Source organism: Mesoplodon mirus, assembly GCF_964341445.2.
Source record: "Mesoplodon mirus genome assembly, chromosome: 9".
Lineage (NCBI taxonomy): Eukaryota > Metazoa > Chordata > Mammalia > Artiodactyla > Ziphiidae > Mesoplodon > Mesoplodon mirus.
In genome coordinates, this window is record NC_138985.1 from 17,330,042 (window position 1) to 17,352,589 (window position 22,548).

Here is a 22,548-nt window from a genome sequence, read left to right on the forward strand (position 1 = left end):
GGGAGGCCCAGTAATTCATTCTTAATACATTTCATGATACTTTACAAGTGCAGTGGCAAGATTAAGTGTAGGTATTGTTCTTAAACCTGAAATTGTGATAATTATTCACTGTATGTAACCTAAAGATGTTAGAAATCATTTGTATTTGAAAATGAGGGTACATGTAAGACTCTAAAAACCTCCAGTCTTATAAGATTTCAAGATTTATGTATAGGGCTATTGGAATCAAAACAATGGGAATGCTGGCACTGATGAGGCCAAATTAACCAAAGGACACTACGGGAAGCTCAGAGGAAGGCCAACAGGGATGGAGACTTGTATTTGGTTGAGGCAGCATTACAAACGGGATGAAGGACAGATTCTTGATAACCAGTGCTAGGACAAATGGTTATCCATACAGGTAGAAATAAATCTCTACTTCATACCATGTGCAAAAATCAACTCCTGGTAGATTAAAGATTGAATGTGAAAAGCAAACTACAAAAACCTTTAGAGGAAAATATATGTATTTCATCTGGCTTGAAAAAGATTTTTTAAACAAATCACGAAATGCTCAAACCACCATAAAGGAATATTACTGATAAATGTGATTCCATTAAAATTTTAAGCATCTCTATGACAGAACACCATGAACCAAGTGAAAAGACAAGCCTCGCATTAAGGGAATGTATTTGCAATACATAAAACAGACAAAAGCATGCTATCCTGAACATATACATAATATAGAGCTTTTATGATTAATAACAAAAAGGCAATCCAATGCAAAAAAATGGACAATGTACATGATGAAGACATTTATGACGGAAGAAATCCAAATGGCTAATAGACATCTGCAAAGATGTTCAACATCAGGAAAAAGCAAATTAAAGCAATAAGAGCATTTTCTCTCCATCAGATTGGCAAATGGTGAAAAGTCTGGCAATTCCAAACATGGGCAAGGATGTAGGGAGCTGGGAACTCTTATTCACGACTGGTGTTAAAGTAAATCGGTGCTGCCACTTTGGAGAGCAGTTTGGCATCAAATACATTTGAAGCTGCACATATACCCTCCAAATCAGCACTCCACGGATCTATGTGTGTACCCTGTTCTTGCTCATATACACCAGGAGACACATTTACAGTTACCTTTATTGCAGCATGGTTTTTTTGGTTGTTTTTTTTTTTTGCGGTACGCGGGCCTCTCACTGTTGTGGCCTCTCCCGTCGCAGAGCACAGGCTCCGGACACGCAGGCCCAGCAGCCATGGCTCACGGGCCCAGCCACCCCGCGGCATGTGGGATCTTCCCGGACCGGGGCACGAACCTGTGTCCCCTGCATCGGCAGGCGGACTCTCAACCACTGCGCCACCAAGGAAGCCCTGCATGCATTTCTTATATGAACTTCTCAACAATCTTATGAGATAGGCATCATGAGATAGACACCATCATTGTCCCCATTTTCAGATGAGGAAACTGGGATTTATGGAGGTTAAATGACTTGTCTAACACCTCTGAGTTAATTAGTGATGTTAGTCATAAGACACAAACCCAGGGCTCCTAATCCCACCAAAGCCCATGGTGTTAATCACATTGCTACACTATCTCCCTCTCCAGTGTCCATCATGCCTTCACAACATAAATTATCAAATGTAAACAATCACAATTTAAAAATCAAAACATTGTGTTAGAATAAAACCTGGCATATTAAAGTCTAACAATATTGGGCTTCCCTGGTGGTGCAGTGGTTGAGAGTCTGCCTGCCGATGCAGGGGACACGGGTTCGTGTCCCGGTCCGGGAAGAACGCACATGCCACCGAGTGGCTGGGCCCGTGAGCCATGGCCGCTGGGCCTGCGCGTCCGGAGCCTGTGCTCCGCAACGGGAGAGGCCGCAACAGTGAGAGGCCCGCCTACCACAAAAAAAAAAAAAGTCTAACAATAAATAGATATTATGCACATTTTAGTCAGTGACCCATTTCTTTTAGAAACTCTTGTCTAATAAGGACTTTAAAAAGAAATGAAAATGAGGTCACTTTTCAATTATCCAGAGTGAAGGTGAGTAAGTAAAATTAATAGACAGTCCACAAGCTCCATTCAGCTCCCTATTTTTATTCTGTTATTCCTCTCTGTGTGGTATGATGTAAGATCCTAGCTTGGATCTTTCCAATTATCTAGAAAATGGTGACTCAGGCCACAGCTGAGGATAAAAGACTGAGTTCCCTACATTCCATTTAGAGAATCACCAGCAGTGATTGCTGGGGCCTGCTGGGGGCGCTGCTGTTTCACAGAACCAGCCCTACTGATTTGTCCTTCCTTATACTCTCCACATGCAGAGTAGAAACAAGAGCTCTCCTTGGGAAAAAGAAGAGTCTGTGAAGCATTAATCATCCCTTTTCCCTACCCAATCCTACGCCCCCGCCCATGAGGGAAAGAGGTATTAGACTTGTCCTGTTGCCTTCCTTCATGATTGGGGATGCTTGAACCATCTTTGCCCTGTACCCCGTGAGAGACCCATGACTGTTCCTTGCTCTAAAGTGGCTGAGCTGTTGAATTGGTAGAGACCTGATAAGCTGGAGAAGGGAGAAAAAGAGGAAAGATAAAAAGTGAAGAGAGGGAGTTCTGGGTGAGCCTGCACTCCCACCATTTCCCATCAGTTGAGTGGACACTACAGAAGGTGACTTGAGGCTTAAGCCATCTCTCTGGAGCGATGTTTTCTGGCCAAAGGGACCCCTGCTAAAAGAGGCTATAGGTTGTATTATCCATAGTGGAGGAACGGGAAGCCAAATGGAAAAGGAAGAGACCAGCCTCAACCGTGTCTCACAATGTGGAGAGGAAACTCCACATCAGATCTTCCAAAGAAGTGACCCAAAACATCCTCAGGAGAGAGGCAGCATTTGGATGTCCACGAATTTAAATTCCCTGAGGTCAGAAATCTTGTCTTCCTTGATTCCCACCATAATCCCCAGCACCTAGAATAGCCCCGGCACAAAGTAAACACTCAGTTAAGATTAAGATCTGCCACACAGAGGACAGAAGCAAAAAGAGGAGAACAGACCTGCCACCAGTAACTCATTTTTTTCTAAATTTATTTATTTATTTATTTTTATTTTTGGCTGTGTTCGGTCTTCGTTGCTGCGCACAGGCTTCCTCTAGTTGCGGCGAGCGGGGGCTACTCTTCGTTGCGGTGCGCGGGCTTCTCACTGTCGTGGCTTCTCTTGCTGTGGAGCACGGGCTCTAGGTATGCAGGCTCAGTGGTTGTGGCTCGCGGGCTCTAGAGCACAGGCTCAGTAGTTGTGGTGCACGGGCTTAGTTGCTCCACGGCATGTGGGATCTTCCTGGGCCAGGGGTCAATCCTGTGTCCCTTTCATTGGCAGGCAGATTCTTAACCACTGCACCACCAGGGAAGACCACCACCAGTAACTCTTGATTGCTCCAGAGAACGTTGCCTTCTTACATTACCCTGCCATCAGAGCTTCTCTAGCAGACTGGAGAGATGAGGGAGAGTGAGGGGTTGGGGAGAGAGCAGAACAAGACCCTTTCCCTGCTTAAGTGCTCAAGCCTTCAGCCTAGAGGGGCAGGGGGTAGGGGGAGCTCTTAATTGAAGATAAGGTTGCAATGCGAACTGTACTATACTTTTTTTTTTTTTTTGCGGTACGTGGGCCTCTCACTGTTGTGGCCTCTCCCGTTGCGGAGCACAGGCTCCAGATGCGCAGGCTCAACGGCCATGGCTCACGGGCCCAGCCGCTCCGCGGCACGTGGGATCTTCCCGGACCGGGGCACGAACCCGTGTCCCCTGCATCGGCAGGCGGACTCTCAACCACTGCGCCACCAGGGAAGCCCTGTACTATACTTTTTTTTTTTTTTTTTTTTTTTTTTTTGCGGTATGCGGGCCTCTCACTGTTGTGGCCTCTCCCGTTGCGGAGCACAGGCTCCGGATGTGCAGGCCCAGCGGCCATGGCTCACGGGCCCAGCCGCTCCGCGGCATATGGGATCCTCCCAGACCGGGGCACGAACCCGTATCCCCTGCATCGGCAGGCGGACTCTCAACCACTGCGCCACCAGGGAGGCCCTGTACTATACTTTTTAATAGCTAAAAGTGCTGAAAAATCATGGAATTGTAATACCACCCAGCAGGAAAGGGGCGGGGCAGTTAACAGAGCACAGCTGGTAACAGTTATTGGAAAAATACATCAATCACACATTCATACCTCAGTGACCAGAAACAATTCAATCAAACAAGTTACATTCATAATGTGAGATCCTTGGAAAACATAGGCGATTAGAAAACAAGTATTCTCCGTCAGGGCAACCCTGCAGAATTGTTTTTCTAGGAATGGTGATGAATTTGGAAGTTTCCACTCACACGTTTATACTCAGTCCTTTTGGTGACAAGTGGCCCATATTTGTAAAGTGACGAAGCAGCATCACACCAAAAACAATGCAAGACTGAACAGAGACAATATAGGAAGGGTCAGCTCCCAAAAGTAGCAACATAACGATGAGCTCAGGCGCACTGGAGGGGCCGTCACCGAGAGATATCCAAAGATTACTAGGAAATGTAAGAAAGCGAATGGGAGAGATGACGAGGGTCGTAGTCCAAGGCAGGAGCCAAGCACAAAAACACAGAACCTACACTTCAGGAAGTGGAAGACAGGATCAGAGGAAGCATCGTGAAGTGGATCCAAGTCATTCCTGAATGTCCAGCCACACGAAGTGTTAAAGGAACCAGTCCAACCCAAATGAAGGAGTCAGCGGCATGGGAGAGCTCGAGCTAACTAACCATGCAGCGATCAACCTGCTGTCTTGGTACCAATGACGCTCGCAATGCAGTATTCATAAGTTAATCAGCTCCCAGTGTAAAAAACAAATGGTGATTTCATTTCCCAAAGTTAATATGAATTTTTCTTTGTTTTCTCTAGCTCATAGGGAGTATGTTTGCTTTGTTTATTCGTTTGTTTGAGAATTAAATGAGATAATGCTTCTAACATGCCTAGAAAGTATCTGGCATAAAACTGTGTTCAGTAAGTGCTAATTATTTTGAAGTGTCCATTTTTTCATCTGAGTGGTTCACAACTGTGTAACAAGATCTTGGGCCATTAAATGAGAGTTTAGTATACAGATAGAAATCTAGAAGCATGTATGGAGTCGTGTCAGTGCGAATGTTCACACAGAGAACTGAAGATAATTTGAGTCTAGTTAAGATGCATGCTAGAGTTGTATCACTTTACCTGCCTTTTTCAAAATAATTAATCTTGAAACTTAATTATTATTAATTATGCTATATTTAATAAAAACAGCAAGTGGTACCCTGAGCTCTGAAGATGGAGGATGTCTCATATCAGATTCCCAACTTCAGTCAGCTCTCATGACCTCACCAAATTGCATTTCTTTTCTCCCAATATTCTCTGCATTTCATTGGATGCAGGGGTCATTTTTTCAAGAATTTGATAAAAGAATAGAGGAAGCAAAATGATTGTGAATCAGGATATAGGTGGGAAAGTCTCATTTTGAAAATGGCTGATTTACCATGGCATGTACGGGGAATTCTGAGAACAGCTGCAGTTACACTAATCAGACAGTTATTCACCTAAACTGCAAAGTGGGAAGAGTTCAAAAAGTACATTGCGAAGCTACAATAAACCAGAGGCTTTTCATTCTAGTGACTTAAGAAAGCTTTACATTTTTATTTCCAACTAACCTATCAATACTGATGTCACTTAAATACTCCTAAAGAATATTATCTCCTCATTATTGCCAGAAAACATGCTGCCCAGTTTCATAGCTTAGCTGTTCTCATGCATGGATGGACAATCTGAATTAACTTGAACAGAAACAAGATTTTTAGACACTCGGCTACGTTCCTAGTAGTAAGATTTAAGTAATTAATATGTGACTTTAAATAGTAAAAGAAGATAAAGTGCATAATGTTTATTTTGTGCATCAAAATGATAGTGATACAATGCTACTCTTTCTGTTTATTCAATGTTAGCACATCAATAGAAAAACTATTATAATCCACACATTCATTGCCGGTATAATTGAATATGGTGGCAATGAGTAAAGATCCTCTGGAGAGCTGTCTTAAAATTAAGCGATTAAAGACTCTTTTCAATGTGACCAAACAAAGGTCGTCGACCCCAGAGGCATGAGTTTTTCTGCCCTGTATACAGACTCCTTGGGCATATTAAAATCGGACCCAAGGCCATCCATTTTCCTGTTGATCTGAAACTTCGACCCTATAAACATAACATTTATTCATGGAGAAAGTAGCTGAAGTGATCAGGGAAGTTTAGGACGTGAAGTACTAACTAGATCTATCTACAATTAGAGGTTTGCTCATTACACCTTTAACTGATTCACTTTGTCATAAAGCAGAAACTATTAAAAACAAACAAACAAACAAAAAAAAAAATAGGGACTTCCCCGGCGATCCAGTGGTTAGGACTCTGCATTCCCAGTGCCGGGGGCCCAGGTTCCGCCCCTGGTCAGGGAACTAGATCCCACAGGCCACAACTAAGAGCCCGCATGCCTCAACTAAAAGATCCCGCATGTAGCAATGAAGGTCCCGTGTGCCGCAACTAAAACCCAGAGCAGCCAAATAAATAAATAAATTTTTTTTTTTAAATGGTCCACATCAAAAAAAAACCCTTATAAATAAATAAATAAAGGCTTCCAAAAATAGCTTCTCCAGTATGGGCAAGGTTATCACCACCTGATTTTTATGTCTTGTTCTTAAATTATTTCTTAATTAAAGCCTTCATCTTAGTTCATTCAGGCTGCTATAACAAAATACCACTGACTGAGTGGCTTCTAAACAACAGAAATTGATTTCTCATAGTCCTGGAGGCCAGAAGTCCAAGATCAAGGCACCAGCAGATTTGATGTCTTATGAGGGCCCACTTCCTGGTCCTATGTCCTCACAAGGTGGAAGGGACAAGGGAGCTCTCTGATCTCTTTTCATGAGGGCACTAATCCCATTCATGAAGGCTCCGCCCTTTTGGCCTAATCACCTCCCAAAGGCCCTGCCTCCAAATAGCATCTCCTGGGAGGTTAGGATCTCAAATGTGTATTGGGGGGCTGGGATACAAACATTCAGACCACAGCAGCCTTCATATGTCACACTCATTCATTGGTTTAAAATCTGTGCCCATCCCACCTCAGTGTTGGCACTTCTTTTGTTCTGCTTTCCCTCAGATCCATTCTTTTTCCTCCTCTCCCTGTTCTGTATCCTGGGGGACTGATCATTAAGTCTGCATCACCCACACTCTCTTCCCCCCTGGTTTCCTGTTGGATTAGGCTGATGAGAGGCACTGGTAGATCAGAGGGCAGAAGAGAGAAAAGTGTGTTCGTTTTCTATTCCTGCTATAACAAATTACCACAAACTTAGTGGCTTAAAACAGCACAAATTTATCATCTTACAGTTCTAGAGGTCATAATTCCAAGTCAGTTTCAGTGGGTTAAAATCAAATTGTCGGGCTTCCCTGGTGGCGCAGTGGTTGAGAGTCCACCTGCCGATGCAGGGTACACGGGTTCGTGCCCCGGACAGGGAAGATCCCACATGCTGCAGAGCGGCGGGGCCCGTGAGCCATGGCCGCTGAGCCTGCGTGTCCGGAGCCTGTGCTCCACAACGGGAGAGGCCACAACAGTGAGAGGCCCGCGTACCGCAAAAAAAAAAAAAAAAAAAAAAAAATCAAATTGTCTTACCAGCAGGTCTAGTTCCTTCTGTAGGATCTAGGTGAGAATCCATTTCCCTGCCTTTTCCAGCTCCTGGAGCCACCTACATTCCTTGGCTTGTGGCCCCTTCCTCCATCTTCAGTGCCATCAACAGAGCATCTTCCCTCACGTCTGACCTCTGTCCTGAAACCTCTCTCTCAGACTTTGACCCTCGTGATTACATTGTGCCCACTCAGAGAAGCAGGAGAACCTTCCCATCTCAAGATCCTTAACTTACACCTGCAAAGTCCCTTTTGCCATGTAAGGTAACATATTCACAGATTCCAGGGCCTAGATGTGGATGTCTTTTGGGGGGACGTGATTCTGTCTGCCACAGAGAGGTTGGCGCATTTCTGACCCCTTTTGCTCCCTGCCTCAGTGCTCTGGGCCAACAGTGCTCCTTCCTTGACAACTACAGCTCCAGTCAGGTGGCCTGTCTTTCGCGGTTCGAGCTCTCACTAGGCCCCTGTTACTTTCTATCCTCCCCCGGGTCTTCCAGACCAGAGATGATAATGGCCTCTGCCATACGTATTTAGTGCCTCAACAGCCCTCTTTGGTTGTCTTATCCCTGCCCACACCTCTGAAATCGTCCCACCATTAAAGTATCTTCAAAATCCCAGCTGACTGATACATCCATCTGGGTATACCTTTCACTCTAATTCACACTGTTAACATCAGGTCTGGAACTGATGTGCGTGTGCACACACACACACACACACACACACACAAAGTAAATGCAAAGGCAGTTTGCAAGTAGGTCAGCTTCAGGAAAGCAAGGAGTGGTTATCGTGTGCCTATATAGCAGTCATCGCACAAAGACCAAGGCTTGCATCTGGAAAATAAGTCTATCTGATTAGATAAGTATGCAGAATAATAATCCCCCATTTTCTCTCAGTTACATCCAGGGAAGGAAAATCACAGCCTACATCGGTCCACAATGGAAACTTTTCTTTTTGATTTGCTTTTGTTTATTTTTCAATCAACTAGGGAAGCTGACTTCATGACCTAACATAAGCGATTTCTGAGCAAATGAATAAGCCACTAGCTGAGCTGCAAATGATAGCTTTCTCTTCTTGCTCAGGCAGATGATTTTAAGATATTTCTCCAGTCTCCTCTTCTTGCCTGCGCAGTCAAACCAGCATATGAAAATGGAATGGTTGTGCTTATCTTTCCCTCCATAGAAAATATTTTGCTTCAACCAGCTTGTCTTTAAAATCTTCTTCTTTGTATTTCTGTCTGTTGCCACACTTGCAGTTATCTCTCTGTCCTGGTTTAGGGTTTGGATTATCTGCCGAGCATTCAAGGAGGTTCTTTTTCTAAGAACTATTTATCAGAATCATAGAATTAAAAAAACAGCATTAACACCCTATAAGAATTCCTAAAAGGCAGCACGTTTGGGGTCTTTAACCTCTCGGTGATATTTTCCAAAAATTGTTTGCCTTATTTCTCCATTAAATACATTTTCAACAGCTCAGCGGCTTCTCTCCTAGATTCATTGTGAAGAACTTACCACTGTGTTTCATTTTTTTCTCTCTTCTACCATGATGATGACAATGGTGGTGATAATGATAACGACTACAATTAATAATAAAAGATTATATTTGTATAATATAGAGTTTACAAGGCACTTACATACACTTTATATTATTTGATCATGGTCAAATCTGGTTGACATATATCATGAAACCAAATTTAAAACTTTTTACACATCTTGCTTAAATTTGGTTTAAGCAATAAGGAACATGGAGTCAAAACACAGATTCTGAAAGCTCCTCCTTTCAATTGTTCATCCATCCTTTGAACAAATATGTATGGGTATTTCCCATGTGACTGAGTCCCTGCCTTTGGAGGGCTTACAGCATTCTGATAGGCAAAGGTCAATAAAGTTGTCCCTTGGTATCTATGGAGATTGGTCCCAGGATCCCCACAGATACCAAAATACAAGGATGCTCAAGTCCCTTATATAAAATGGCATAGCATTTGCATATAAATGACTTGCATATGATGTATTTGCATATATTTTGCATATAAAATATGTTCTCATACATACATGATCATACTTTAAGGCATCTCTAGAGTACTCATAATACCTAATACAGTATAAATGCTGTGTAAGTAGTTATAAATACAATATAAATGTTATGTAAATAGTTGCCAAGCATGTCAAATTCAAGTTTTGGTTTTTGGAACTTTCTGGAATTTTTAAAAATATTTTTCATCTATGGTTGGTTGAATCCATGGATCCAAAACCTGTGGAAATGGAGGGCCAACTTTTAAAGAAATGCTGAGGAAAGGCACCCAACCCAGGACTGATGGGGGATCATAGAAGCCTTCCTGGATGCAGGCATACCTGAGCTTTGCCCTAAGGGATGAGCAGGATTTAGTTATTTGAACGAGGAAAGGCAGATTCTAGACAAAGGGAACGGCATTTGCAAAGACACAGAAAGAGAACTGCTCCACCCAGAAGGCATACCTAGAGCAGGGAATGGGGGACCTGAGGAAGGGCACATCAACAGCAATTAAAAGCCCTGGAAGAGTGAGATTTAGAAACAAAGCAATCTAATAAAATTCCCTATATGAGATTAGTGTTAGTAATATTTGACAAAGAAAAAGGAAGGTTTTGGTGATAAAGATACCAAATTATAATTTAGAGTTGACTTCCACAATTGGGCTACTACATTATCTCGAAATTTCAGATGTATTTCCATGTTTTAATTTAGAGGATTTTAAAAGTAAGAATGAGAAATGGAAGCTCTTGAATGAAGAGTGCCCCCTGAATCTCCACCACAGCGGCCCCCTGACTTGAGTGAGAAGCCAAGGCACCACCCCTGCCCAAGTCAGAGACGGAACATTTTTTGAGCTGTGACTAAATCTTTTCTAAAGGGAAAATACACATATAAGAAAAACGTGACATGAGGTACCCTACCCACATCAAGGCATAAGCCCTCAGAACTCTGCAGCGGCCCATAACTTCTTGTTCCCCTCACCTCCATGACCCTTCCAAGCAGGTATGTGCTCGGGTATAACCTTGATTAAGGACTTTTCTGGAAATCCACCAGGGCTCTTTCACACTTCTCTTTGGATGAAGTTTCTTAAGAGATGTTGGGATGTTTTCTTTTTAAGTGATTACTGTCTAGAACATAGCATAGAGTCTCAGACAGAGTTCAACATATAAATTAATTGAGGCAAATAAAATCCACATAGTGTCAGTGCTCTCAGATCTGAATTTCAGTTTCCAGTGGGGTTAGAAGTTCTCTCTGGAAAAGCCTGCTGACTTGATGGGCTTCTGTGCCTTGCTGAGGCAATCATGCACAGCAGTTTGTAACTGGAGCCAGGTCCTATAATAGGTACTTGGATGCCATCTAATTCAATCACCAGTCTCACGGAAGACATGGGAAGGTGAACCAAAGCACTCAGTGTAACTCCTTGGAAAAGATTTTTACTGTAATAGTTATTAAATAATATCTAACGAAGGTTAATTGTGAAAACAGCCATGATATATTAAAGGTCATTATCGAGTTGAAAATCAGCCTGTCCTTTGCTCCAGGAGGGCCATTATGGCCCAGGTGTCCTTTTGTCAGAGCATCCAGTGAGGATACCTGTGACAGGCAGAAGCAAAGACCCTAATTCTGATTCTGTTTTTCTGATTTTATTCGAATTCAGCCTCCCTTCCTCTTTCTCTCGATGCTTTAGCATTTGTCTCCCATAACAATAACATACCTGTCTCTAACAATTTTTGTAGGTCACCTTTACTGAAACTTCATTTGGTCTCCTGTAAGTACTGTTGAAATTGTTATGGTTTGGCTGCAGGTGCCTAAGGCAGTATTTCAAGAAAGCTTTACGGTATATGCTAAGGTGCACAAAAGCTGAACCTCCTGTGTCGTGAAAACGAAGACGGTCACTATAACTGAAAAGCGAAGCTAACATTCATTTACTCAACCGTGATTAACCGAGGGCCTACTTGTCAGGAATTGTGACAGGTATAGATGACACAAAGGCAATAGGTGCATTCCTTGCTCGTGAGGGGTCTGGAGTCAGCGGGCGAAACCAGCCTGTAAGAAAGAATTATGACAAAGCTAACCTGTGACCTCGGACCATTAGCCACACAAATGGTCCACAGCTAAGTCTCTCATGAAACACAGACTAGAGACGTCGATCGTTGTGTTGGCATATAATTCTAAAGGAGCTCAATTCCTCACACCTAATTATAATCTAGGATCACTTCAGTCATGTCTAATCATGTGAAATAGGTTCTTGTGGTGTGAGGGCAATTAGCTGATTGCAACCAGCCAGGCATGTTTGTGGAGACATCCAAGCAAGCCTTGAGCAGAAACTACCACGACTTGGGGCTGAAGTACGTCCAGGATGAATGTAGTCCGTATAAAGGTTTAGTTGAGCCAAACCAAATACTTTCTATATGACTTTACTACAAAAATGCATACAGTACAGAGTTCAATTTTTCTTTTCTTACAACCTAAACTATTAACTGCTAAGAAATACTGAAACTTTGGGGAATTCCCTGGCCATCCAGTGGTTAGGACTTGGCGCTTTCACTCCTGGGGTCCCGGGCTCGATCCCTGGTCAGGGAACTAAGATCACACATGCCGCGTGGTGCAGCCAAAAAAAAAAATATATATATATATATACTGATTTACCTGCCTTGGCTTTCCAAGAAGAAGAGAGGTTTTGGGCTCCCCTGGTGGCACAGCGGTTAAGAATCCGCCTGCCAATGCAGGGGACACAGGTTCGAGCCCTGGTCCGGGAAGATCCCACATGCCACGGAGCAACTAAGCCCATGTGCCACAACTACTGAGCCTGCGCTCTAGAGCCTGTGAGCCACAACTACTGAGTCTGTGTGCTGCAACTACTGAAACCCATGCATGCACCTAGAGCCCGTGTTCTGCAACAAGAGAAGCCACTGCAATGAGAAGCCCGTGCACCGCAAGGAAAAGGAGTCCCCGCCGGCCTCAACTAGAGAAAGCCTGTGCACATCAACAAAGACCCAGTGCAGCCAAAAATAAATAAATAAATAAAATAAATTTAAAAAAACAAAAGAAGAGAGGTTTTACCTGCAGGGCCTCAAGCAAGTTCGAGGATTTGGTAATAGTTTTGTTAAAGAAAAATCTGCCAAGATGTGAATAGAAATGAGTAGAAATGTAGAACTTGTTAGACTGGGCCAAGAAATGGCACTTATCTCACTCCACCTTGCCCCTGAGACACTGCTGTAAGGTTGTCAGTTTCCCCAAGGGGACCACAGATAAAAGTATTTCTTCCACAGGAAAAAAAAGAATGCCTAGGAATCATCTTATGTCCTTTGGTTAGTTTCCTACACGTGACATCTTGATCCACACAAAACAAACACACACATTCCTGAATTACCTCTACCTGGTTTGGGTGTGTCTGTCTCTTTCTCTTCCTCTCCCCCACAGCCTCCATCCTCTCTCTCCTCCCCCATCTCTCTCTCGATTCTAACTAGAATTTGATACTTTAAAAATTCTCTAAGAACAAGTGGAGGAGATCTTTAAAGTTTCATTTTAGTAATGCAGCTCAATAGAAAATAGCTCCACGGTGTGTGGGAAAAGAAGACTACCTCAGAGTCACAACCGGTCTTTTTCTTCATCCCTGAGCAGGACGCACATTTGCCACTGGTTCTATCCAATTAACCGCACCCCCCCCCAAACAGTTCACTGCAATGTAGGAAAGGGACACTTCAACTGGCTGCATCTGGGCAGCTGTATGGAGGTGGGGAGGTAAAGAGAACCTCTTCTCCCCCTGACAAACCTGTCTTATTCATCGGATGCTAAGAGGATGAAAGTGAAAGGAATCACATCCCAAACTGATTTACGGAGCTCCCTGTAAAATGACTCTATAGAAGGCTGCTATTGGAATGAAAATGGAAAGTAAACCTTTCTACCATTTATGTCATTTCACAAGGAGAGATGGGAGTCTTGAGGCTGGGCCTGGACCAGGTTTGTTACCACTGACACTAGATCCAAATGAGTTGACCCACTTTTGCAATCTGCCCAGAACACCTGTAAGGTTCAGATCTATGACTGTGGCAGCATTTCCATCTCATTGCCTGACCAGCGTCCCACCCCAAAATTTTTTCTCTGAATTTGGTAAGATTTTGGACTGTTCCCGAACCTCCATTGGTCCCAATGAGGCAGAAGACTGTCTCCACTGGCACCCTGGAATGGACAGGGGCTTGGGAGAGACTGAAAGTCTTAGACAAGGGACCTTTAAGGACCCTCGATTCAGTCAGCATCAGAGTTGTTTTCTTCTCCTTCTGACGGGACCTCACATGGAAAGCTGCCAAGCCAAGAGGTCAGCTCAGGCTCCCAGGAACTCAATACAAATAACATCCCTAACTCTTCCCAGAGCCCTATCCTGAAAATCCCACACCAGAGACGTCAGCCCCGCCCCTGTGCAGCCCCTGAACCCCTCTCCTTCTCAACCTCCCACACAATCTCCCAACCCACCATTTCTCTCTCCCCGGCTAATTTTTTCTCCCTTAATTCTCATGGCTCTTAGTAGGGAAAAGGGAAAATAACAAACAAACAAGAGAATGAGAACGTCAGATTTTCTAAGTGTGACTGTTTCTATCACACCACAAGATTCCTTTTGCCTTCCACAGGGTTCTTGTTGAAATGTCAGTCTTGAAACAGAAGTGTCCTCAGGCAGTGCTGTCTGTCAGGGTTTGAGTTTGGGGTCAAGAGCGCTTATAACCCATTCCCACATGGTTCTCAAGATGAGCCGTGTGGAAGTGCTTCATTCATTCACTCACAAATAGGTACAGTGCACCCCATACAAGATACACAGTCAGATGGGGCCTAGTCCCTGCCCTCATGTGTCCCATGATTTTCTTCCCCACAGTCTCCCAATTCCTCACCTGGATAAACAATGTTACTGCCTCACAACTTCAGCTCCCTTCCTCAGTCTCCCACTTTCTCTCCAGTCCACCCTTCACACTGTCTCAGGGAGATTACTAAACACCACTCTGCTTCCCTGGTCAGCTTACCCCTTGTTCAAAATCTTCAGTGCTTTGCTGTCAAATCTCAGGGTCTTGGCATATGCTGTCCTCTCTACTTAGAATGCTTTTCCTCCTCCTTCACCAGGGGCACTCCTACTGATACTTCAAAACTCAGTTGAGATGTCACCACCTCCAGGAAGCTCTCTCTGACTACCAGCCCCACTCTTCTAAGTTAGATGCCCCTCCCTTCTCTTCCCTTAGCACTTGGTGAATACCTCTGTCAGAGCAAAGAGATATTGAATAGTAATTGTCTTATTAACCCACTTTCTCTAACTAGACTGAGAACATGTTGTAAATAGGAGCTATACCATTCATCTCTCTTTATCTGATCTCCCCAGTAGACTGCCTAGCACATAATCAGTGCTCAGGAATTGTTTGATGAGTGAAGAAGCTCAAAGTTGAGGAGGGGGGCTTCCCTGGTGGTGCAGTGGTTGAGAGTCTGCCTGCCGATGCAGGGGACACGGGTTCGTGCCCCGGTCTGGGAAGATCCCACATGCCGCGGAGCAGCTGGGCCCGTGAGCCATGGCCACTGAGCCTGCGCGTCCGGAGCCTGTGCTCCGCGATGGGAGAGGCCACAACAGTGAGAGGCCCACGTACCGAAAAAAAAAAAAAAAAAAAAAAAAAGTTGAGGAGGGAAGACTGACAAGCATAATTGTGTAATGCGGTGTCATAGATAACATAGTGGGGTGCAGCGATGACTGAGCAGAGGGATTGCACACTTCTGCCTGAGGAGAAGACAGGGTCTAGGAAGGCCTCCCAGGGGAAAAGAGCTTGGGCTGGCCTATAGGGAGGAGAAGGCAAGAGAACAGTGGCATATGGAAACCCTGCCTGCCTCAGTCAGCGTGATGCATCTGGGGAGATCTCACTTAGAAGAATGATACTGGTGACAATGAGAAGACATTGGTGGGAGCGCACTGGAATAATCCAGGTAAAAGCCTGATTGAGCTAGGAGCTCAGCAGGACCCCCAGGTTTCTGGCTTGGGTAAATACATGGTGGTGCTATCACCCAGGATTAGGAATTGAGAGGACAAACTATTTTGGGAGAAAGCAACACCCGGTCTGCTGGTGTTGAGCTGGGGTGGCCTGCCGGACATCGAGGTGAAGATGTTTAGTAATCAGTCGGGCACGTGAGTCTGAAGAGAGTAGCCGGGAAGGAAGACTCTATTCTAACAACTTCATCGGAACTTTTGTTTTTATCTCTACAATTGGATCCTGTGCCTTGAGGTTTCAGTGAGGACTGCTGGGAGAGGGATAATTGGTCCCTCTTCTGCTACTGGCTTGGTTCTGTGGCCTCAGGCTAGCTGCTGGACCTCAGGCTGTGCCCGTTGCCTCCTGGGGAAGGTGACAGGGAGACCTGAAGAAAAATGGTGCAAACATTGGCCCTACAACTCATTAATTTAGTCCTGTCTTTTGTGATTCTTCTATGGAATGTGGAGTTCATGCCAGTGAGGCCAACCTCTTCCACTGCCTTAAAACGGTACTTCCAAAGGCCACCGAGTACACAAAGGGGCAAGTCTTTACCTTCATTACATTGGGATCCTTGCCCCTTAGGGAGTCCTTTTTAGGTGGAGATGTCACTTCCTTGCTACCATAAACTTGTGTTTGTTCTCCCCCGTCCCCTTTTGGGGGAAGGGGCTTATTTTAATGCCCTTTTGCCATTGTGATGGCAACTTTTTGTTCCTGTTCTTGCCCAGCCTGAAGCATCAACCTAGATATTGCTCCCCTGTAGGGAGTTTATTTGCAATTCTGTCTGCATTATGGGGTTTAAGCTGAGATCTGCTTTGTTTCAGGAACCCCACTAAAACAGCATTTTTGCAAAGCAACTTATTGTGCTTTTCCTGGCTAATTTGTCTGAAGTGACTTGCACTGAAATCAAACATTTTAATTCAAAGGTTCCTGGCAGTAATGGTACTGTGGGAGTTACATGAGGTGCTCATGGTTGAAGCTCTTTTATTCCAAATATCTATTCACAAAGGCTAAACGGGAACTGCTAATGGAACCCAGGCACTTCCAGCAATTCAAGAGGGATTGGTATTTAACCAAACCCTGGCCACCAGGTGTGAGCATGGCAAAGATTTAGCAAGGGCATCCCTCTTGTGTGGAGAATGGAGTCATTTTTAATTCAGAGGACTGTGATAGAAAATTCATCATCAAACTTGCCTGTCAACCCACCACTGTTTACAAAGAAAGCAATAGCATCATAGCACCCAGGAAAATTTAAATGACGCGTAACAAAAATTCTCAGAGAAGCCCCCAAACAAATCATTCCATCCAACACTTTGAATTAGATGCCTGCCTAATGTGTTCAATGAAAAAGCCTTAAAATATTTACTTCTTGATTCAAAGCAAAGATGCCAGCTTACTTTGAATTGCAGTATCCAACATATTCCCTAATTTTTTAAGAAAATCCTAAATAGTTCAACTGTGGCCTCTGCCATACTGGCTAAATATAAGTGACATATCATCACAACCTCCATGGTCTAATATTTGAGTTTCTAGAAAGATAAAGTTTGGTGGTCAGATTCAGGATGAAGCCAGGGGTTAGCCTCTCCTAAGAAGCAGCAGGCTGCAACCAAATTGTTCAGTTGCTCTCTGGAAACTGGTCATCTACAGATGCTTCTCTAATCTGTCGGAAATGCAACTTGAATAAACCCATCTTTGGCTGACTTGATGTCTCTTTAATTAACAGGTAGGGGATCAGATCATTGAAATCAATGGGGAGAGCACCAGAGACATGACACACGCCAGAGCAATAGAGCTCATCAAATCTGGAGGAAGACGAGTCAGGCTACTGCTGAAGCGCGGGACGGGGCAGGTCCCAGAGTATGGTACGTTTCACGTTTTGATTCACCTTTTTTCTGTTTCTTCTGTGTGCTGTAAATGCCTGTGCTTATTTATAAAACTACATCAGTTCCCTAATTCTGCCTAAATGTATATTTAGTGATCAATAGCTATAGGTATATACACATGTGTATATTTAAGCACAAGGTATATATTACTGTGAGCTCTTTCTTTTGCTCCCTTATTTAGGTAATGTTGAAAATAGCAAATGTAGGACCTTCGGGGCATCTCTGAGTGTGCTGGGAGTTCTTGCCACATTCCTATATTAGAACTTTTGTAATTTGACTGATAGCCCTCTGTTCATTTGAGTCCACAGTAATTTATCAATTATTTCCTAAAATGGCTCGTGCATCAGACTGTCCCGCGAGATGTGTAACCGGGGCCAGGGGACAAGCGAGACCAAATCTTCAAGGTGTGAAGATTAAAACATAAACTTCAGTTCATGCAGTGGTTGCATTGCCTTGGCGTTTAGGGATATCCCCCCAAATCACTCCTGTGTTGTATATCTGGATGCTTTTGAGGAAGGCTTTAAAATGCATTTTAATTCATAGGTTTGCCATCAGAAGTCTTTAATGGTGTTATTTCCCAACAGCCCATTTAAGGCAAGGCTGACATCATTACCTTAGCACATCAGAAAGTGCTGCATGGTCTTTACATGAAAAGCAGAGAAACCTGAGCTGGTCTTTAATTAATCTCAGGGATTAACAGAGAGACAGACACAGACGGATATCAGTACAGAGGTAGCGCAGATAATACCTGTCCAGATTAGGGAAATAGGATCTAACTGCTGATCGAATGAATAGTTCAAATTGTTTGTTGATCTACATAAATTTGATTTTCATTTTCGCCTTTCCATTCCTCAAAATCTAAATAGTACTTTTTCCTCTCAAATTATGCTTTCTGCCTAAGTTACCTAATAATTGACTGAACACTTCCTTATTAGCAGGACAGATATAATCCTGCATTCAGCTGAAATATCTGAATTCAATGGCCCTTAAATACTTTGTTTCCAGAGTCTTGAACACACCCAAAGCCTACAGGAAGGGCTGGTTAAGCCCTCACATTAAGAGTAGGACACCATTCAGAAATTTCTGTAGGGTTGGCTGTATGCCCAAGGAAATATTTCATAGCTTCCCATCCTTAATACTTGGATCTAATTAAATAATTTTAATTATTAATATTAGCAATAAGCACAGGCCTGAGCCTGGGTAATGGCACTGGCATTCATCCCTTTGTAAAGAATCTGAACTCTTGAAATAGAATACCTTTTTGCACCCTAGAGCACATAAAGGGATTCAGTAATATGAAACCAACCTGTGAGATTCTATCACTTCTGAAAAAGATCTCGTTTAAAAGGTGTGTTTCACTCCATGACAAGACCTGTTATCTATATCCAGGGGTTCTCATAGAGTTAATGCTGTTCTTATTGTTCTAACAAATTAATCTTAAAAATTAACCTGAGGCTTCCCTGGTGGTGCAGTGGTTGAGAGTCCGCCTGCCGGTGCAGGGGACACGGGTTCGTGCCCCGGTCCAGGAAGATCCCACATGACGCAGAGCGGCTGGGCCCGTGAGCCATGGCCGCTGAGCCTGCGCGTCCGGAGCCTGTGCTCCGCAACGGGAGAGGCCACAACAGTGAGAGCCCGCGTACCGCAAAAAAAAAAACCAACCAAACAAACAAAAAAATTAACCTGAACAACATGGCTCTCCTGAACTTTCTATTCCTTTTGTAGAATCACTATTTGGTCCCGACTCTGAGCACCCACCACGCCAGCTGCTGCTCTGTAGAGAGCAGTTAGAATAGTCTGCCAACCAGCGTGGCATAACTCAGACTGTAATGCATGAGCATGAAGCTGCCTCAAAGCAAAAAAATAAAAACATGTTTTTGAACAGCACAAAAATTCAAGATCATGTCGACATTATCCCATTAATTCTTTTTTTTGCGGTACGCGAGCCTCTCACTGCTGTGGCCTCTCCCGTCGCGGAGCACAGGCTCCGGACGCGCAGGCTCAGCGGCCGTGGCTCACGGGCCCAGCCGCCCCGCGGCATGTGGGATCTTCCCGGACCGGGGCACGAACCCGTGTCCCCTGCATCGGCAGGCGGACTCCCAACCACTGCGCCACCAGGGAAGCCCTATCCCATTAATTCTTAATGTCATCTGAAAATATCTAGTTAAGGTTAAATTCCAAAATTAACCAACACAGAGAGTTTGATAAATATCTGGGCACACTTTTGAGGGACCCATTGTCAATACTCTTAACTGCAGCGGTACTGCAGAACTTCTGAATGTATTCTTCTAAAATGTGACATTAAATCATATACACTGGTACTGGTAGAGCCTGTCTGCTACTTTTGATGTTAGATTTGACATGGATTTTGACTGTAAAATAAATTTAGAGGTTATGTCACAAAAGAACAAATTTAAAAGAGTAAAGCAATCTCCTTTAGGGAAGTAAAAGAATAGTCATAAACGAAGTAAACATTAGTTTTTCAGGAAAATCTAAGTCAAAATTATGCATAAGAAACCAAGAAGGTTAGGGATCACATCAGCATTTTTGAGGATAATGCCTCAAATGACATTTCTGGAACCTCACGACGACGAATGAGGAGGCTGTTTCAGGGTCCCCGAGACCACCCCACGTTCAGAGATTTGCTTATGAGACTCCTGGGGTCCAGAATGTAGTTGTGCTCACAGCTCAGCTTTAGGACAGTGATGTAGTAAGGACACCCCATGGGATCATAAGGTGGAATTGGGGCTCCCCTGGTGGCGCAGTGGTTGAGAGTCTGCCTGCTGATGCAGGGGACACGGGTTCGTGCCCTGGTCCGGGAGGATCCCACATGCCGCGGAGCGGTTGGGCCCGTGAGCCATGGCCGCTGAGCCTGCGCGTCCGGAGCCTGTGCTCCGCAACGGGAGAGGCCACAACAGTGAGAGACCCGCGTACCGCAAAAAAAAAATAATAATAATAATAAGGTGGAATTGGAGGAATCCATGTTCAGGCTTCCTTATGCTTTTTCTGTCTCCCATGAGAGGTCACCCAGAGAGCATTCTTCCTGAAGCAACAAGAATGAAGCAGCATATGCACGATGACGTGGCTGCCCTGCAAGGTCCATGGGAGATTGGGCACCCAGGGTTTCTCCTGGGGGCTGGGCACTCAGGCACCCTCTGCCTGGCACGTACCAAAGTTCCAGACTCCCAAGAAGGAAAGCAGGTGTTGAGCGTAAACCACATTGTTTGTACAAACAGTTGAGGTACAGTGAGACACCCTGATAGCTTAGGAAAGCTATATATTAGTGTAGGGAACGAATCACCAGTCACGTTCCCAGATGCCAGCCAAAGTCCAGCCTGGCAAGAAGGCCTTTCTAAGGATAGCGGTCCCAAGCCTGCTCTGGGAACGTGTCCGGCACCAGGAACAAGCCACGAAATGGCCACACATTCACAGACTATGCAGATGCCCCCAGTGTGTGAGGAGTGCCCAAGGCTAAGGAACATCACAGTTCCTCCAGCATCAGTTAAATAGACTCTCTCGTGAAACACAATTTGGTTATTTTTGTTGTTGTCCAAGATAGGCTAGAGTGTATTTTAATAAACTTGGCAAGGGGTGCAGGTAACAAAACAACAGCAGCAAGAACAGTGAACGAAAATCCTTGAGCTTTACTAGTGGACGGAGCCAAGGACATGATCCGCTGTGTCCACACGCACCCTAGTGACAGGAGACCTGCTTTTTCTGTCAACTATGAGTATAATCTTGTGTTTGTTTCCTTTGTTTGCCCTTTAAGATCCCAATCTTGGCATAAAATGTGGCCTTAAAAGCTTGTTAAAGGGAGTTATCAGAATCCATAAGAGATGTTACCTGTTAGGGAAGTGTGGAGGCTTAACCCAGCCTGGGCAAGCGTGAACTCTGAAGGTGAAGAGACTGGCAAACAGCAGTCTCTGGAGGGGTTTAAGGGACAACCCTCAGCCCTCCCTCTGAGACCTTCAGAATTCAGAGCAGCTTTGAAGCAAGACCCTTATCTGGACTTTTGGACATGTCAGGGAAAAGCTGATCTCAGTCAAGAGAAATACGAAACTCCCTTGCTGAGAGTCATTAAGGTGACAGAGAGATAGATAAGCGCAGGTGCAACGCAAAGAAAAACACACCCCAGGTAATCTGTCAGATTGTCGACTACACAATCTACAGTGTGAAGCCAAGTGAGCTAAGGAAGGGAATAAATATGCTGCAAATTTGCCATCCATAATTACCATGAGACTCATTGGCAGAGACACCTCAGCCAATTCAGAGGCGAAAATCAGCAAACGCAGCCACGAGCGAGCGTAGTGGCTGCTCCCAGGGGTGGCTGAGCAGCTGTGGGGAGGGTGGGGAAATGATAAGGGCTTCGGTGGAGAAGCTGCTTTCATAGTTAAGTCCTTGAAAGAGCAGCTCAGGAGACAGACACTTCAACTCCACTCTAGTCCTCAGGATAAGAATTTGTTGATTATAAACTCAATGAGAGCTTGGGTTCCCCCTCCCCTGACACCTACATCTCAACAACGAGCAGGAAGAAGGAAACTTGACTCCATCATCCTGAGGAAAGGATCAAAAGATGATACAGCAGAAGCAGTGGGCTCCTGAATCCTGGTTCTTGCTGTCACAATTAAATCTAAAAAGGTTAAGAGAAAAGAAAGCATGCATCCTGGTTCTAAAGCTGCGTAGGAGTATATTATGCAGATTATCTCCGTCTTGACATACAGGTGTCCTTCATTAGCATTCAGGGACTACACGGAGCATTTGCTTGATGTACACGCTAAGCCACAGAGCTAAGGCCAGGGTAGATAGAGATGTCACGGGATGAGAAAATGTCCTCCACAAGCAGTTCAGACCAGCACAGAGCCTTGCCCTGGTCATAGTTGCTGTTTAAGTCTCATCAAAACAAAACAGAAATATGCTTTCCAGCCTTGGTTGGTGATCTGGCCTGTTGATTCTCTTAAGCAACAATACAGGTCTTTATGACAAGA

General features: G+C 44.4%; 1 protein-coding gene across 2 annotated transcripts in view; it reads left to right on the forward strand.

Annotated features, from left to right (window-relative positions):
- MAGI2 (membrane associated guanylate kinase, WW and PDZ domain containing 2) overlaps positions 1-22,548 on the forward strand; it is a gene marked incomplete at its 3' end in the record, with an annotated part of 1,305,599 nt that overhangs the window by 1,233,656 nt on the left and 49,395 nt on the right. For both annotated transcript variants that reach the window (XM_082632410.1, XM_082632411.1), the window contains exon 21: positions 17,407-17,545. In XM_082632410.1, coding sequence (XP_082488536.1) covers positions 17,407-17,545 — 139 coding nt within the window. The remainder of the gene's footprint in view (positions 1-17,406; positions 17,546-22,548) is intronic.